General features: G+C 49.2%; 1 protein-coding gene across 1 annotated transcript in view; it reads left to right on the top strand.

Moving 5' to 3' along the window:
- The window catches only part of LOC119095083 (uncharacterized), a gene marked incomplete in the record, with an annotated part of 55,513 nt that overhangs the window by 26,086 nt on the left and 10,406 nt on the right, over positions 1–19,021 (top strand). The window contains 2 exon segments of the mRNA XM_037217975.1: positions 5,486–5,603; positions 6,213–6,355. Coding sequence (XP_037073870.1) covers positions 5,496–5,603; positions 6,213–6,355 — 251 coding nt within the window.

The raw sequence follows: 19,021 nt of genomic DNA, 5'->3' as shown, positions 1-19,021 counted from the left end.
ATCAGATCATGTTTCCCTCGATTGCTGACTCTATTACAAATTGTGTCGTGTTGGTTTTGTACCTTAACCGCGCTGCATATTCGTCGCGCTTCTGACTTGAGCCTTTCTGAGAAATCCTTTGTTCAGTGACAGGAATGTAAGATTTACCCGCTAGTGTCGGTGGCAGTGTCATTAGACAATGTCTAAGCTCCGTAAGAAATCACCTGCAATCTTGCTACGAATTCAAACAGCCAACTAACCGCTAACTCTTGCTTCTTCTTTGACTCTTTTGGAGGGGTCTGTTGTCTCCCCCATTCGCCAAGGCTCTGCCGTGTAGAGTTGCTACTTGTTTGTCTTTCTGTAGTGCCAGCTCCGCGCAAACTTGCGAGCAGCGATGCTGCGCTTCCGGCTGTGTTGTGCCTCTCTTTGGACCAGCTGACTAATTGAACCAATGGTGTTTTTTGCTAAGGCTGGCCTAGACGTTTCGACTTTTCCCTGAGCGAAAGTTGCATTTTTCCTCGATGTCCGATTGCGAAATGTTCTGTGCCACGCTTGTGATCACCTTTACGTTAGTGAAAGCGACGCAGACCTTACTTCCGACTTTGATCCCACTCTTGCTCCGAATTAAAAAGGAGTTTCCAAGCAAGAAAATACATTTCTTTGGATCCGCCACCGGTGGAAGTCGCTTAAACGAGAGTCGTCTCTTGACATTGCAGGTCTGTGGTTTGCTACGTTTGTGTGGGACGTGTTTGCCAGTACCTGTAGAGCTGCACCGTTGCTCAAATGCGTAGCGCCACGGATCTGCGAGCTGCGAACGGTAGTTGGCACAAGAGCTGGAGCTCCTCATAGGGAATTGGTTTTCCCCGCAGGCAAGAGAGACCTTTACTAGCAGCGCTCGTGAAGTCCCGTGCCGGGGTGCGATTAAAAAATCATCGCCGTCATTTGGCCACCAGGCCACAGCATGAGTGTTCCGTAGCTTCGCATGCCCGAGTGCCGGGCTCGTTGCCCATGCGGCAAGAGATCGCTTGGCAAAGACCTGTTACTAACCCTGCTGGGGTCATTAATTCATGCGACTGAAACAGCTGAAGGAAGCTGTTGATAAACTTAATGTTTAATTGGCGGCGAGTGGGAACTGTCCGATTTTGTCAGTTGAAAGGTCTTTTTTTACGAATCAATACCATATACGATTTGCTAAGATAAACTTCGCAAGACGCGATTGAACTAACGTTATGTTGATTTCTCATTAAATTAGGTGATTGTCGATGGAATCAGCTCCGACTCCACACAGAGTGCTGAGCCCCGCGACCAGCGCTTCTACTCCAGCACTTGCTATAAATAGGGGCCCCCGGAGTGTCACGCCTAGGAAACCCTCCATCCCTTCTTGTCACGCCCGGTACCTATACTCGCTATTGTTTGGCCTAGTTTGGAGTCCTGCAACTTCAGTCATTACGTCTCGCGAGCGAAAGTAAACATTTCGCGGCCCTTGATTGCGGGATCGAGCCGCGAGCAGCGGACTGTGGCCGGTTGGAACAGCTGATGGCCGCAACTCGGACCAGACACGGTCGCAGCAGCTGGCAATAACGCAGTATTCCCAGGTCACCGATCACTCAGGCATTACACCGATAACACCGATAACTCACAACTCATAACCGTGTCACTTTGAACTCCCAGAAAGACATCCCCATGCTGATGCATGGCGATGGTTACCTTTGGAAAGGTTCGGCCTCCACTATTTATCACGTTTCTTCGTGTTCAATGATGTCGCCTAGGAAGTTCCGCTGGTGAAACGTCATCCAGAGTGACAAATTTTCGCAAAATACGGGAGTTTAACTCCGTATTGACTCTGTCCAGTCATTGGGTGTTTCAAACCATACAATAGCCTGGTATAGGCACGCTGGGGGCGGAGGGATTGGGGGAAGGCCAAGACCCAGACGAAGCCAGCGCCCCACTAGCGACACCGCCACGCAGCGGCGCTCGCCATCCATCGTCCGCCGGTTGCTGCGCCGCCACCGTCAGCTGGCTACAGACGAGTGCCGTCAGCTGGCGGCGTCGGTGCGGGAGGCCACGCACTCGGCGTCGGTCGATGCCCGCCGAGACTAAATCCATACGCCTCTGAGCGCTCGGGGCCCAGCGGCTGGTCACACTCGGCTGGCTGCTGCGGTGCGGCGCAGCCCGGGCCGGCCACGGCCTGGCCGGGGCTCATCCACAGCAGATCATCCTGTCGCGACCTGACTGACGTCTGGCGTTCTGATTTCGAAACGTTTTTGCGAAGATCTGTCAAGCACTTGTCGTCGTGTTGAATGTCTGGTTTTGTACCAAGTTTTATTATTTTCAAGAGTGTTTATAAACCAGTGTAGTGTTACTTTCCTTTTTCAATTTCATTTGATTATGCTTTGCATCATAGTCTGCATTCGATAGCAATCTCTTAACCCCTGCGCTGAAGTAGTGCCTGCGATAAATAAATGACACCTTTTGTGTCTTAGAACTTAGAACATTTTATCCTACTACCAAGTACTTATGTGTCTTGTGATCAGGAAGTACTAATAAATCCATCGGGCTTTCTTTTAAAACTACAGGTTCTCCGCAGACGTGATTGATTCAGAGAGCCATCCGCTCGGCCTAGTCATCGGTATTATGCATTTGCATCGTAGCGCTCATTTCCGAACGCACAAATCAACAGTGTAGCCTCTCCATGGTATACTCAAATTTATAAAAGTGTTTCGAATTTATCTGCATTGGCCTTGCCGTTGACGTGAAACTTGCGACGGCGTCGGCGGATTACCGCCATTATCAGCGAGATAATAGGTTAAAAATGTGTCTGATCTGTCCTCCAACTCGCATCTCACATCATGCACCACACAAATAACGATATCTTACGCACCGTTAGATCGGATGACATTTGACTGAGATCAGATAAGACCATTTGAGGATCCGATTTTGGTAGAAGATTACCCAGTAAAAAGCTTATTGGAACCCCAAATTTACCTCCCTACCTACGCAGGATCCCTTTTTCCCTGCGTGTGAGTACCGATGGTAGCAGAGAACGAATAGAGTTTAAGCTAGTTACACCTTAATGATAATCGCTTCAAACTCAGTTTAAAACTCAGTTCATTGACCGATCAAAACCTCTTGAGTCAGCGGCGTGCACACAAAGTTGCCAAGGAGGCGCGTGCCTCCCTTCACTAAACCTATCGCATGAATTAATGTGCTCTTGTCAAAATATTCAGGTAAAAATGTCAGGTAGACACGGGAATTGAGATCAAGAACTTTCGTTACTGTTTTACGGCACGTGATCGTTTTCAAGCGTCAGCAGCGTGCCAAATTCGGTTTTCCGTTCATCATTTTGAGTTGCCCCCCCCCCCCCTATTGTGAAATCCTTCGTACGCCCCTGCTATAGGTCACTGCACGCTGTGTGAGTCACCCGGCAGAACGTCGCATTATGCCATGCAGCAGAAAGAAACGTTATTTTCTTTACTGGGGCTCCCGCTGGTGCCTCAGCCACCTGTTGGATCTTTCAAGGTTGTTTGTCGGCTTTTGACGTCATGAAATGTTTTCGCTCTTATCTGTATCAGTTCTTTGTGTCATCAGTTGCGCGTACCGTTACGCGTTTGTGCCGTCAGCTGTTGGTGACGTCAGTCAGGTGCTTTGGTATTTTCAGTTCTTTGGGTCGCCATTTGATTGTATTGTCAACTTCCTGTGCCGTTGACGGTCTGTGGTCTCATCCATTCGTGTCTCAGGCTGTTACCGCGGGCATCTGTTCTCGTCGTTAGTTGATTACGTCGCCATCCGACTGTGCCTCGGTTGTTTGCGTCGGCAACTGATGATATCGCCTGCTGTTTATGTCGTCGCTATTTGCGTGTTACTGGATACTCACTTATCCAATTAGTGGCTGAGTCAACACTTTGTGCCAACCGCCTACGCCGACAGCGGCATCTTCCCCAGCTGCTCTCCTCGTCAGCTGTTTCTGCCGTCAGCTGTTTCTGCCGTCAGCTGATTCTGCGTCACCTGATTCTGTCGCAGCTGACTGTGAGGACAAGTTTAAAGTTTTCCAGCTGTTTCGTTAATTGGCTGGCATCCCCATTAAACCCGGCCGCGCTGATACTGACCGCCAGCTAAAGGCCAAGTGCAGCCACAGTGCCGTTCACGGCCCGCTGCCGGCCGCGGGTCCTCGCACCCGCTCAATGGCGACCTGTTGGTCACGCGTCTTCGCGGGCCGTGCAGGCACACGGGGCCATACATGGAAAGGTCGGTCGCTCGTGGGCCAGCGGTCGTCCGATAAGTGAGTGGGTGAGGCGCCCGGATGGAGGGGGGAGGGGAGGGGGCTGCAAAGGTACGCGCACTGTGCGCGAAAGACGCTGCTGGGCGTGTGCGATGCCATCTTGTGCAGCGGCTCGCGGAGGAGACAGAATAGAGCAAGAAAGAGGGAGGAGAGAGCGAGAGGAGGGGAGAGGAGGGAAGCAGGCAGAGGTGGAGAGAGAAAATGAGAGAGAGAGAGAGAGAGAGAGAGAGAGAGAGAGAGAGAGAGAAGATGATGAGAAGAGAGAGAGAGAGAGAGAGAGGAGAGGCAGAGAGACGAGATAGAGAGAGAGAGATGAGAGAGAGAGAGGAGGAGAGAGAGAGGGGGGGGAGATAGAGAGTTCTCTGAATACTTAGTATGCACTTCGAACAATTTTGTAATTGCGTCGTAACTGCTTTTACTTGGCACATTCGATGTCATTATTCAGTGCAAAGGTCACTCCACTTCCATAAATCGGGATAACATTAAGCTGCTTATGCCTTTGATTGATAGCGGTATTTTTATATCACTGGAAGTATCCATAACTCACGGAAATTACTGGCGCATTAAAGTGAAACGGGTTTGAACTTAGCTCAACCTCGCGTGGAATGGGCGTCGTAGCAGCCCTTAAGCGTTCCACATTAGCCCTCAAAAGAGGCATACCGCAGTTGTATCTGTAACTAACCCCGCGGATGTATCTGAATGCTCAGTATTGTCCAAGAAGCGCCATTGAATCACCAGGCTGACGCCCGCTGACCATGCTGAGGCGCACAAGCTGTCCCGGGACGGAGAGCGCTGCAGGGATCTTGGCCCGGACATTTCTTCGAAGCAAAGTGGTCAAGTGTGACATTGACGTCCGTGGGTCCATTAGCAAACGTTAAATCCAATGACGCTCATTTGCATTCTTGTCACTTGATGACTGACACCATTAACCGCAGTACAGAGACGGGGAAAGGATGTCACGTGCGGTATCCATGGTAGCATGGTTCTGTACTTAACCCTGGTTGAGCGGGAACCTTGATTTCTTGCGCGCGGAAGAGGAAACAACGGTCCCTTCCACGACAGCCACGTCGTGGAGGGGACGTGGCTGTCGTGGCCAGTCCCCAAACGACAGCCAACGCCCTGGTTGCAGGCCCCCCCCCCCCCCCCTCCTGCCGCTCTGTCTCTGTACAGAGCGAACACACTCTGTTGCTGCGCCTGCATCCATCTGATGTCCTTGCTGCAGGCCGGACATGGTGGGATGAACTCCCCTTCCAGCGCCTCCGGCGGCACCGCCCCCGTCTCTGGTGACGTCACACCTTCGCGGCCCAGTTACGTCGCTCCGACCGAGGCGCGACGCGGCTCCAAGGTGAACGGGTGACGTCATCTGCCCCTCTCCACCCCTCTCTTGCGGTATTCCGATGCTGCGTTTTGATATACCGATGTAAAGTTATGCGACTCCGCACGGACTTTCTCGCGTTCCCCGCTCGCCGGAACCCTGCATTTGTAAAGGGAGAAACAGGGCCTTGTGCGCCATTCACTTGAACGCCTACGATTGTCGCTCATGACGAATCAAGCGTACTAGTTTCATCAATGCTCATCGAGAACGCGGTCATGAGCGAGAGATCTGAACGCCACTCCGTCCACCCCTTGCCCGGTCTTCTTCGCCTCGCCCACCAGATTGTCGGCGACATGGCCCTCATTAAGAACGGACGGCCCATACAGGCCGACGCGGGCTGACGGCGGACCCAATCAATACAGTAAATGCCTCCGCGGCTGATGACGGTAGCAGCCATGACGTGACCTTGGGTGACAATGAGTGGTGTGAGCGTGATGTCCGCGTTGACCTTACTGTGACCTGCGCGCGAAGACCGCATTAGCCGTGACAGGATCTAGACGTGACCGCAACGTGGCTTTTGAGTGAATTTGGCGGTTTTGCTGTGGCGACCTTCAAACGACCGTGGCGTGACCTTGACAGGAGGGCCGGACGGATGCCGTGGAGCGGGAGCTGATTGAGAACCCGATGTACGGCATGGCGGGCAGCATCGATGACCTCTGCTCGGCGAAGCGACCGCTCGGGGAAGAGCAGTGCTCTATCCGAGCCTCGCCCAAGGATCAGAGGTCAGTGGGGTCAGCAGAGGTCACGTAGCCCCTCAGCGGCAGGAAATGGGGGAAGTTTGTAGAGTAATGTCGCATGCGAGAAGAGTGGACCGCTGGAAGCATTGGGAATAGCGAAGAAGTTGCCTGATTTTATTTTTCCTGAAACGAGCACAACTGTGCGATTAAGGAAACGGGTTATCAATTCATACAAATCCCAACCACATGTTGGGATTTGTATGAATTTACACCACCTCACGCCTACGCTTTGGCAGTAACGCTATGGACTGAGCATTGCCACCAACAACGTTACTTATATGAGCTTTCCCATCCACATATCTCGGTTGGTCAGAGCGCCTCACTTCCGAATCACTCACCTTGGCGGGGTGAGGTCGGGTGGCTTTAGGTGTTTGCTGCTTGACCCTGACTGAAGTGGTTTGTGATCGGTAACAGCGGCCAAGCTAAAGGTCAGATAACGCCAAAGGGCAGGATGGTCCACGCTGACCACCGCGGCATGCTAAGCGTTGCCCACGAAATGCGGCCGTGCGCCCGGGAGTTCACGACCGAATGGTGGGGGCAGAGTGCACGTAACAAGCACTGTTTAGCATGGGGCTTCATCCCCAAAATTCATGCATCAAAAGATTTTGACTAAATCTTAAACTGCCATGATTTCAATGATGCTGGTGCCTTCAAATGGCCAAGGGCGGAAGAAGCACCACAAATACGATGAGAACTGATATGTCTCAGCCGGCGGTAGTGATCAAACTGTCGTGCTTCACCCCAATTTGTATGACAACTGTTGGAGTCCAGTCGTCTTGCCAAGGCACGGCGGCTTGGGGCTTCGTCGGATCAAGACCCTCGCTCCGTCAAGCCACGTGTCATCCGTCCACTGCTGCGAACAGCTCGTGACCTCCATGATGCCAGCATGCTTAAGTGCAAGCGTGGTGCGGAAATCCGAGCTGGCGGCAGAGGACTGGCACACCGAGGCGGCGATTCAGAAGCTCCACAAGCGGGCGCTAAGCGCCAGTAGCGGGCGTGGGACTCTGGTCTCGCAGAGCTCCGTCGCAACTCTTCCCCGAAGATCGAGGACAAGACATTCACAGCGCTGGAAGACCTCGCCGAGACAAAGCCCTGAGCAATGTTGCCAGACGTGCACTGCAGTCTGCGGGCATACCCGCAATTCTGGAACCAGTCGGCTTGGACCGTGGCGACGGAGAATGACCAGACCGGCTGGCGATCTACCCGTACTCCCGGGGGAAAGCCTTGTTTGGGACGCTGCATGCGTCAACGCGCCTGCCGAATCTCGCGTAATTTTTACCGCGATAGCCACTGGGGCCGCCTCGCGAGACGCCACGTTTGTAAAATGTAGCAAGTACGTAGATCTCGCAGATGGTTTTCAGTTCGAGCCCGTCGGCTTTGACACTGGGGGCGCATGCGGTCCGCCCACCAAGGCTTTCATCGCAAAGTTTGGGTCGCGGCATGTCAACTTATCTGGAGACCAACTTGAGGTTGGCTGGCTCTGGCATCGGCTATCAATCGACATCAACCGCGGAACGCTGCCTCCGTGCGTGCCACAGTTATTTCCCTTAACGCGCATGCCAGCGCACATCACTGGCCCACGCCCACAAGGCAGACTGTGATCAACTGGGCATTACATCAGGAGGCAACCAACAAAATCATTAGTCCGCTTGATGAAACGCTTGACTCGTTGCCTCCTGAGAATGAGCCTTCTGCATACTCTTTGACAACATACTCTTTGACAACTTTGTCACCTCCTCCCAGATGTGCACGACAGCCCGGTGAAGCCAGGCTCAGAGTGTTGCCCGCCGGAGCTGCAGGCCGAGCTGAGCAAGGCCAGGGAGCAGCTTGGGAGCACCTGGAAGGAATAGAATGGACAGCAACATGCCGAGCGGCGCTTTCTAAGCTGTGGAAGCAGGAGCAGCTCTGCCTGGTCGTCTGTCCAGGCTCGGCCGCCTTCGTGTCGGGCTGCTCGGGGATCATTAGCTCGAGCAAAGACGGCGGCAGGGCGCGGCCCGCGAATCGGCCGCTCGGCCTTACGGGACTCCGGAACATCGGCAATACGTGTTTCATGAAGGCCGTGCTGCAATGTCTGGGCAATGCCGTGCCCTGCATGACTACCTATTCCGAGATGAGTACTCGAGAGAGATCAACACGACCACCTCCGCCATGAAGGGTGCTCCTCATTTGAGCGTTTGCCCGCTAATGCAAGACCTATGGAAAAGCCCAGATGGGGCTGACCTGGCACCTCCCCACTAAAGGTACAATACCAGCGGTTCACGGCCCGATTTACAGACTGTCAGCAGCAGGACTCACATGAGCACCTCAGATACTTGCTGGAGGGCTTGCACGAGGGTGTAAACCGCGCCGTCAAACAGCCCAACCTCAAACCCACCCACATCGATGACAGCCTCAGTGGAGGCAAACAACCGCTGGAGGCCTGGAAGCGTTTCCGTATCCCCGAAGAGCTTCAGGTTCGCCGACCTGTTTATCGGCCAGCTCAAGTGCACACTGCGGCGCATGGTGTGTGGCAGCACGTCCGTGACCTTTAGTCCTTTCTTGGACGTGAGCCTGCGTTAGCCAGCCCATTCCATCCATGTCAGGTCCAGGTGCGCTCGTGGGACTGCGTTGACCTTTTTATCAAAAGAGGGCTGCTTGACGGAGAAGAAAAGCGGACGGGCTCCATGCGCCACAAGTGTCAAAAGTACTGAAAAATCAGAAGCCCCACGTATCCTTGTGATCCACTCGGAACGGCTCTTGCTGCAGCTAGATCAGAACGGGCACAAGCTCAATACCACAGTGGACCTATCCGCCAGTGGTCTGGAGCTGTCGCCATACTCTGCCGCACCAGGAGGCTGGATTTACAAGCTGCACGGCGTGACACACCATTCTGGCGTGGCGCACTCGGGGCACTACACGGTCCACTGTTAACACTCCTAGTTGAGAGTTGGGCACGAGTACAACGACTCCAGAGTCCAGCCAACCCGTGCGCACTGAGCCAACAGCAACAAGGCATGTATGCTGTTTTATTTTTTAGCTGTTCAGTCACTGACCCAGTGCCGACCTAAACACCAGTACTCAACGGAATTGGATAAGGTCATCCCATCTTCAGTCCTGCCATCTGAACACTGGAGTGTCATACTTCATATAAACAATGAAGCCGTTCAGCTCTTGTTGTTGCGGCCCCGTGAGTTCCGAGCTCGCGTACTGACAGACATCGACCAACAACTTACCAGGGGCTCTGGTAGAACGACCTTATCAAGCAGTGATTGATTAAATTGTCAATTTTCGCCCTTTCAAGCTGTGATTATCATCATGAGTGTACAAGTTATCTAAATAAAAGATGAAACTAATAAGATTCTGCATTCACGCGTGTTGTTGTTGATTTTTTGGGGATGGGGGGTAGCTTTGTTCACTGGTAATAATGTACTCAGGGCTCGAAACGTAAATTATTAACACTACAAGCAATATTTCTTTTCAAACGTCCTTTAGGCAGTGTCTTCGGTCATATTCAAAGTCGGTAACCATTGACATATGAACTCTTAATGCTTACAGTTGTATAAACCTTCTGATTAAAGGCACTGAGGAGTCAGGATCGAAAGAGATTTCGGGAGGTGTCGCTACCTTACTGCGTGTGAAGCAAACGGTTGTCTGGAAACAACGACTCATTTTGCCTTTTCACAAAGGTCCAATCGTGATCTGTGAATATGCCAAGAGTAATGCAGTAAATAGCCAACTGGGCATTTTGATCGGCCCTTCTCTTTTACTCTTCTTTAGATAATGCTCTGACCATGGGCATGAATATGTTATTCATAAGCTCAAACTTCCGCGAAGGACTAAGTACCTTACAAACCTTCTGTTCCTGCTTCCACTTCCCGCAAGTCATAACGTGCAGCCTTATTTTTGACGTATATTTGCCCTGGTGATGGGTATTTATTTGTTACCAGAATGAAACCAGTTCGCGGAACTTCTGTGGACGATTTTTGCAAATGCGTGCTCGTAGATACAGATGCCCCAATGAAGTTCACCCATCGGTTTCGGTTGCACAGCCACTTGCAAAAACGTTCACGTTCAAGCTTGCCACGCTCGATCGCCACTTGTGCAAACAGTACAGCAATGAGCAAATCCCACTGACATGGCTGCCATTTCAGCGAATATGCATTTTGGCGCATCTGATGCATTTACAACTATCAAAGGAAATGCCGCAATGGAAGTAACTAGATGCCATTTTCTGATGATACGATCTGCAATAGCAGTCCTAATTCCATAGCAATCCGCAAAACAGATCTGTACAATTACCCAGCCAGTTAGGCATGCACATAAATATATGCTGGATGTCTTTGTAGACCTATAGAAAGTTACGGTTTATATCCCAAACTTGGGCGCAGCTTTACTGTATGTTGGAGATGCAGCGGCAGCTTTTCAGAAAATGAGGATTAAGCCTTATTTCCATAGTGTTACGTGCAAAGAGTAGACCCAAAAATGGTATTTTCGTCGCTAACATTTACGGAAAGTTTCGCTTCCGATCTCACATGTACACGTGGGTCCTAGCAACAGATCAACATGCCTTATGTAATACATATTTGCTTTGCATAAACCATGTTTGTGTTTTCCGGTGAGTGTGTGGACCGTTTCAGTTGCTACTTTTGTATCATTTTTGAAGATATGCGATCTCATGAAGATATGCGATATTGATCTCAATGTCAAGAGATTTGTTCTGGCCGGATCTGTCACGGTGTTGGTATGGTTTATCTTCCTTCAGTCAGCAACTCCAACCTCGGTGGGCCAAAATTGTCTGGCCGCTGTGCAGCTTCTTGATATTGCTACCAATGCAATGCAAAATGTTGTGTCTACCCACCAGCAAACATTTGCTCGGTTCTAAGTTTTAGGCCCTGGTTCCCACTAGCTACTACGACAAAACAGAATTCTCGATGTAGGGTTCCATTGATTCTTTCGACAAAACAAGACCCTGGATCCCGTTACTCACTGGCTCTTTCAGCAAACCAAGAAAAACCCTGATCCTGGGCACAACTGGTAGTTTTGACAACGTGAAATCCTGGATCCTAGGTTCTGCTAATTCTTCAGCCGACCATAGACTTGGCGCCTGGTATTATTGCCTCCCTCAGAAGGATTGAACCTGAAATACTAGTTGTCACTGATTTCTCACAAGAACCGAATCACATGTCTTGTCATCACATGTCACATGTCTCAGACACATGTCTTGGTGACGTCCCTATAGGCGACGCGTTAGACTGGATAGGCCGCTCAAGTTCGCGTCTACCAATCTTAGAAACAAGAGGATCGGAAGTCAGTAAAAGGATATGGCTGTGAACAGACAAGAGGACCTGAAGTCAGTAAAAATACATGGATGTGACATGCACGGCATGATCATAAAAATGGTTATCTCAGTTCAAATGTCCATATAAATGTGGAACAGTTTTTGTAAACCCCAACAAGAAATTGCCTTCAAAGCTACAATTGTAGCGCATATTAATGCAAGAGACATCAGGTAAACACATTGGCGTAAATAGATGAAGGATGATTATGGTATTTCCATGTGTCCTGCTCCATGTTCCACGTTCCAAGGTTTCATGTGTGTTAACCGAAAAACATGCCTGGATGTGATAAAATAGGTGTCGTAGGCTGTACAAACAACGTCTTTTTCGTGTTTGGAAGGAAGGTGCATAATACGTGTGTTCTAGTTTGGAACTTTGCCTGCCTCTCGTGACATAAAATAGGCCACACGATTTCGACATTTTAAAAACGTTGCCGCAGCGGTTTCGTGTCATCCATGACTTCAGTCTCGCACAAATAGTGTGACTCCAGAATGCACCAGCCGATGTTACCTTCCCGCTGATCCGGCTCGTTATGTTTGCGCCTTTATGCGTCCTTATGATGCCGCGCACTGAACCGCACAAGTGCACTGAACTGCCCTTTGAACTGATGGCGCCATGGTATGGTAGGAAACCGCAGCACCAAGCCGAGCGGGAGCGTCCATTAGTGATGGTTCGGTGGAGCCGGCGGGAGCCCACAGATAATAAATGTGAGGCTCCGGTTGGCCAATGTGGAGTTGGAACTTTTACAGGTGATAGATGGTCGCCTTTACTGCAGGGCTTAGCCCGGCCAAGGGTCCACAGTACGCGGAAAGCCACCGAGCTCATTTACACAGATCAATGTGACAACGCCTGCGAGCGATGCCAAATTCTCGCTGCATCTGATTCTGTGAATGGCTGCTAACAAACGACCGACATTTGAGGCACGTGGTTCGAGGAACGAGCGATGATTGGTTACAGTGAGGCTTACGTTGGTGACTCCGTTACTGGGCCCAGTGCCTGGAAAAAAATCACGCATGTAAATGACACTGGCAAAGAGCAACGCCGCGGGTGCGCCACTTTGGTGATCGCATGTGAGTGCAAATGGCGTGCCAACACCAAGGAGAGCCAAACGCCAATGTTTTGCTACGGATGCTCAGTTTTAGTTTAGGCAAACAGCTGTATTGTTTTGTCTTGTTTTTGTTTTTGGCTGGCACACCACTCGGCTCACGGACGACTAAAATCGAAAGCCAAACGTTTTGGCTGTGTCTTGCCAGCGAGGAGTATTTCGAATCGGACCAAGGCTTTGAGCTCTTACCACATGGTACGGTCCGTGGCTGAGACGCTATGACGGCAGTAGCGAGTGCCCACCAGCACGTCAGCTTGTGGAGGACTCTTGGTGGGACACTGCCAGCGTCTTCAGTTGAAGTTGTTGGTTGTCAGACGTCGGCTCGATCATCATACGGTCTCGCCCGTTACCGAGCTGTCGGATCCCGGGCGTGACCCACCGCAGATCAATGCCGGCATCGGCAAAATGCGGCGATTCTGCCCAGGGCGCCATGCTAGCCGCTGACAAAGGTTTTCCATTATCTCGGTAGTAAAAAGCGCGGTGTACCTGACTCGGCTGTCGGATTTATACGTCCCCAGACTGCATTCTGTGGATTGGTGGCAGATTGTTTGGGTTACGAAACACATAATTTATTTCCAAATGCCCTTAGCATTTGTGGCGGCTGCGAAAAATGTGCTTTTGTTTTCATATCCAATATTGTATTGCCAATCTCATTGTTGCCATAGCAATTATGATTATTTCACCAAAGCTTGTTACGAAGGCCGGCATTATACAGCATACCCGTGCCCTGCAGCTATGCTACGTGATCTTGGCGAGAATGGTTGAAAAGCTTCTGATGATTTGATAATGCATGCAATTAATGTCAGATATACTGGAAGTTATCAAGCTAATAAACCTAGTCGTTCCTCAAGCTGGTGGTTGAATCGGATGGCATCCATCAGAATATGAGTTGGAAGGCTCATTGAGAGTATTTGATTGCAACCGTGAACCGAACAAACTGTGTTCACTTCGCTGGCAGATGACACGTTTTGGGCGTTTTGTTTTCATGGCGCATCTCAACGTTTTTAGCTTAGCTCAGGTTTGAGTTCTTGAAAATTTGGGCTTGGGTTACTGTTGTTGGTACTGGCTTGGTTTTCGTAGCCCCGTCTTTCTGGTTTTACTGGCTTTACAATCATCTATTTTACAATGTACATCGACAATAACCCGCCCAGCGTTGGTTGAGTGAAATAAAAAATGTATAAACATATGTAAAAAGAATCTGCACGGCATCGAATATTACATTATTCAACAGCTTTGAATTGCGAGCATTGATTCATTTGGTAATTTTGTCGTGTATTTTTGCCCATGGCTCGGCCAGGTACAGCGACCATGTTGCCTGTGACATCACGGGCTGGAGTCACAAGACCGGGTGTGTACTCAAAGGCTCTCTTTTGAGCAGGGTAAAATACACTGATGGATAAACACATACTTCTCATCAGATCATCTTGCAGGTTTTGGTATATGCACTGTCTGGTTATATCTAGCAAATCACGTCGCGGCAGTATACGACCGTCCTCTTATCAGGTGATTTCTGCCGTACAATCGGATTCTAACTTTTAAACACACAATAAGTACAAAAATTAGCTGTTTGCATCAGGCTAAGCATGCTGGTGGCAGTGTTCAAACAGGCGTACCTAGCACTATTGTGCCAACCGGTCAATTCTTGAACTGTTACGGCTTACCTGTAATGTCTAGCATCTGAATGCTGCTTTTTACGGTGACTGCGCACCACCACAAGGCTGCTTTCAGCTTACCGATGTTTAACTTAATGGACATACAGCGGCGACTTTTTACTGCCTTAGTGACAGCATGATCGGCTTTGTCAAAGTCGTACCACACACACACACACATATATATATATATATATATATATATATATATATATATATATATATATATATACCACCTATCGTACGATGCCGTGTACACTTCTCATTGGTTAATGATGACGTGATGCCACACCATTTTCATAGCTCGTGGTGATTACTCGTTTCCGAATGTCAACGTCACTTATGGCAAGATATTACGCGAAGTTTGCGTTATCTAGCATATCACCGAAATGAACGAGACTTTTTTTAGGAAGGGCCCGGTGCGCCTTCTGAAATACGTTCGAAGAATTGTTCCTATTCTTGAGAACGGGGCTATATGTGAACATCATGGTCATGGCTATACCAAAAATTGACGGCCTTGTGTCGTGGTCATTGGTACGTTTCCACTGCTGTCCATCCCGAGAGTGGAATGCTTTGTCCGTATATGTCCATATATTTCGTAACTTTCCACAAGATCCAGTGGGTTTTTAGAAGTTACACGTCATCATTGATAAAAAAGGGCATAAAAGAGACAGTATGAAACCTATTAAAAATAGTCTAACACATCACACATCGGTCAAGGGATCATCTCAGTGAATCACACTACTGCATTCACATTGTAGCATCACACACAATCGAATTCACACACGCATCCACTCATGTGCCGACATTCGCCTCACTCAGTAGCAACTCCATAAGTTGGCGCTTGAAGCGACCTAGACTCTGAACATTGCGCAAGTCGGGCGGTAGGCAGTTGAACAAATCCGATGCTCTGTAGCTCAATCGGCGAGTGCCAGAGTTGCTCACCGCTCGGGGCGCCTCAGCTGGTTAGCCTGTCGCGTTTCATGAGTGTGCTCAGCACGTGTGAACATCGCTGCTATATCTGGTGGCTGACCCGTGAGTAAGACTTTTTTGAGCAGGCACAACATATGATATCTGACGAGCTGATCAGCACTAAGCCATCGTAGATCCTTGACAACATCCGATATATGGTCACACCTTCTCCTTCCGCTCACAACCCGCGCACAGAAGTTCACGAGTTTTTGCACGCGATGGAGCTGGGTGGCTCCGTGAGTACCATACGGCGCTATACAGTATCTAATGGGGGAAAGAACTAGAGCTCCGACAATGCGAAAGAGGGTGTCTCTTGGGAGTACATGCTTGGCATGGGACAGGGCCATCAGAGCGCCCGTCGGCCTGGCAACAAGCTGATCAATGTGCGGTTCAAATGTGAGATTTCTGTCCATCACCACACTAAGGTTTTTGACAGTATTGCTTTCAGTGATGACAGCTGAGCCGAACTTGACATGCAAAGGAGGCATATGACGCAGCATAGCCTTTGTCCCGAAAGCTATTAACTGTGTTTTTGTTGCATTGACTTTCATAGAGTGGTTGTTAAACCAGTCCAATACAATTGACAAGGTACCCTCCATGGTTCCGACAAGATGTTGCATTGCACTTTTCTTCCCAGTATCCAAAATCTGTGTGTCATCGGCATATTGCATCACTGTAGCACTTTCTGAATATAACGCTAGATCGTTCGAGAAAATCGAATATAGGAGCGGCCCGAGGGCGCTGTGAATTCCCTGAAATACCCCCATCCCATTCGGAAGACTGCGAGAGCGTGCAGTATGCCCTGAAGGATATCTGATCTGAACCTGTTGGGTATGCCCGCAAAGGCAGCTTTTAAACCATTTCGTGTCAATACTGTATATCTTAAGCAGACATATGCAACTTTGCAGACTTTGCAGACAACAACTATGCAGATTTTACGCAGACATATGCAACAAAATCCCCTTTTCGACATAAAAAGTACACCTTGCTGCTCTACGCCGGTCGCCGCCCGTTAGCAACACATAACTACACCGTTGGAGCCTCCGGTTGCGTGAATCACCCTCCGCCGGGTGGCGCGCGTTGCATCAGTCGCCCAGATGGGTTATGAATAGCTATTGATATGATTTGTCCCAGCTCAAGCAAAGGACATCTGGCAAACAGAACGGTCATCATATACCATCTGTTTCGCCGGAACCTAAGCTATGCATCTATTCAAATGTGACTCGATGCCTCCTGTTAAAATTCGTCCTCAGCCACTCACCAGCCGTCTCTCGTATCAGATATTTTCGTGGGTCGCGAAGCAATCCCATTCCCCGTGATTGGCTTAGCCTAATAGTCCCGCCTATCGTACGATGTCGTGTACACTTCTCATTGGTTAATAATGACGTGATACCACACCATTTCCATAGCACGTGATGATTACTCGTTTCCGGACAGAGGTATGTTATAAGGTGAACCGTTTTTTACCATGCATGCTTTAAGCCCGAATGCGTAAGATTGCTGTTGGAAGTACGTGTCGACACTATGATGTGGGGTGAGTGTTGGTGAGTGTGAACTACTGGAAAATATGCTCCTAGGCTTGCAAGATTCAGCTTTGCCTGACTCGTGACGACTGGCACGAGCGAGGTCATCACTAGTGAAACTAACACGCAAGCAGTTAAAATTTGCTACAGTATGTAGGGATATGGACCCGTGATCTGAGACGGCATGCACATTATCTGACTCAGTAAAAAATATCGTATTTTGAACGTGAACGACCGTCTAGATTGCTTTGGGGGCTGTCACAAGGATGGTGATCGCGTTCATTTGCTTATCTGTATAGTATTTGTTCCCATTCGTGCGAAAATAGCCAATGTTGGTGCTCAATACTAGGAATCTATTTGTAGATGAAATAGATATACGATAACCACAATCACTGAACATAGGGTAGATTCACCAATAGGGACAGGGAGCCACTAATGCCGTACAGGAACGATATGATCCCGCTCTTAGCGCATACGTGACGCTATTCATTGGCAAAACCACAGCGCAGTAGGCATTAAGAGAACGTCCTTATGTACAGGTTGCATGCAACATATGCCGCAAAGAACGCGGTTAATGGATTAGTGCACGTCACTGGAATGGGCGTGCAACTAAAACCGCAGTTCCGTTCGATTAATTCATTTACAGGCACATTGTATGGACCTGTTCGCCCCCTCCGTTTTTGTCATCGATGTGTGGGTAAACCTGCCCTGGAAACACTATTTGGGTGGGCTGAAAAGGTCACACATTTTTTCGTCATTTTGTGACCTTGGCGCCTCGAGAAACGACGGTACATAAACATTCCTATCCTCGTGAAAAACGCTTAAGTGGGATAGCCCTGGTCATTTGGGTGTGTTTAACGACCATCCTGTACCATCCTAGAACATATTGTTTTTTTAGTACCTGAGGTAGCATACTTTGTCTCGTCATGCGGAGAGTCTTAAGTTGATTAAACCTTGAATCACCAGGATGAGTGGGCGAGAGCTTGTCTGAAAGGAAATGTTCCATATTTGTTTTGGGGTATTGAACTGAGACAGCCGTTCTCAAGGTCAATCCCTGCAGTTCACAGTTATGTCCTTTTAGAGACCAAAAAAATCCCTTCTTTCTTAGCTAGATGCACGTGAACTTATGCAGCCTATTTCGCGCCGTCTGTTCAAAACAACTTAGGACATGTAGGTCGTCATTGAAATCTCACATTAGTTATCCTAGTTCAATAGCGATATTGTGTTCGAGGTCCCAAGTAACATGGTTAAGGACAGACTGTGGCTAGGGTACGCCAGCACGAGTCGTCGCATCGACGGACAGCACCTGGCTACCAGCCAGTGTTAAGCCGCTAATTGTATGTCACAATTATGAACTGTGTTTTATGATACACAACAGAGACGTTTCGGGCAGTTCTTCTAGTTATGACAGACGTGAGGCTAACAATCGTATAGCCCAGAATAGCGCCTAACCAAGAATGCAAACGCAAGTTGAAAAAAAGACATCAACAAAAATTATACGACACCACGGCAAGTCCAAAACACACAGATACCGCGGATAATATAAATTACGTGCACAGACATCAATGTCAGGAGTATCTAAAGTGAGCCTGCCGTGCGATACAGTGGCAAGTCTGATACATCTAATCTGGCAGTGACTCTGACGTCATAAAAAACTTCCCATGACTTAATAAAATAATGATGTATTGAGAAGCAAATGTACTTAATAGTTCAACTGTGTGATTTAGGGCAGTCTGAGTCACTTAAAAATTACCAAATAGTTAAGAAAAAGTTTTCTCCATCGTATCTGACGCTTGCTTTAACATATTCAAATGTGAAACACTCCCTTCAAATATGCTACACTGTTCTACCCTAGCAGCTATCCACGAGCCTGGAGACTTTCTACCGAGCGATTCGCAGCGACTAACAGCTTATGACTCGCTGAATGGCAAGAGGCTTCAACTTAACTGCAGTAGTCTCATCAATCCCGTTTGTGTATGGCGTGATCCCTAAGGTCCGGGTTCGAAACCGGTCAATCGCCGTTTTTTTGCCTTTTATGACCACCGCTCTTTGCGCCGCTGGTTGTGGCATTTCAAAAGTTGAACAGC

Source organism: Pollicipes pollicipes, unplaced genomic scaffold (genome assembly GCF_011947565.3).
Source record: "Pollicipes pollicipes isolate AB1234 unplaced genomic scaffold, Ppol_2.1 Scaffold_4219;HRSCAF=4965_pilon_pilon_pilon, whole genome shotgun sequence".
Taxonomy (NCBI): Eukaryota; Metazoa; Arthropoda; class Thecostraca; order Pollicipedomorpha; family Pollicipedidae; genus Pollicipes; species Pollicipes pollicipes.
This window is presented reverse-complemented; position numbering and strand designations above follow the sequence as displayed.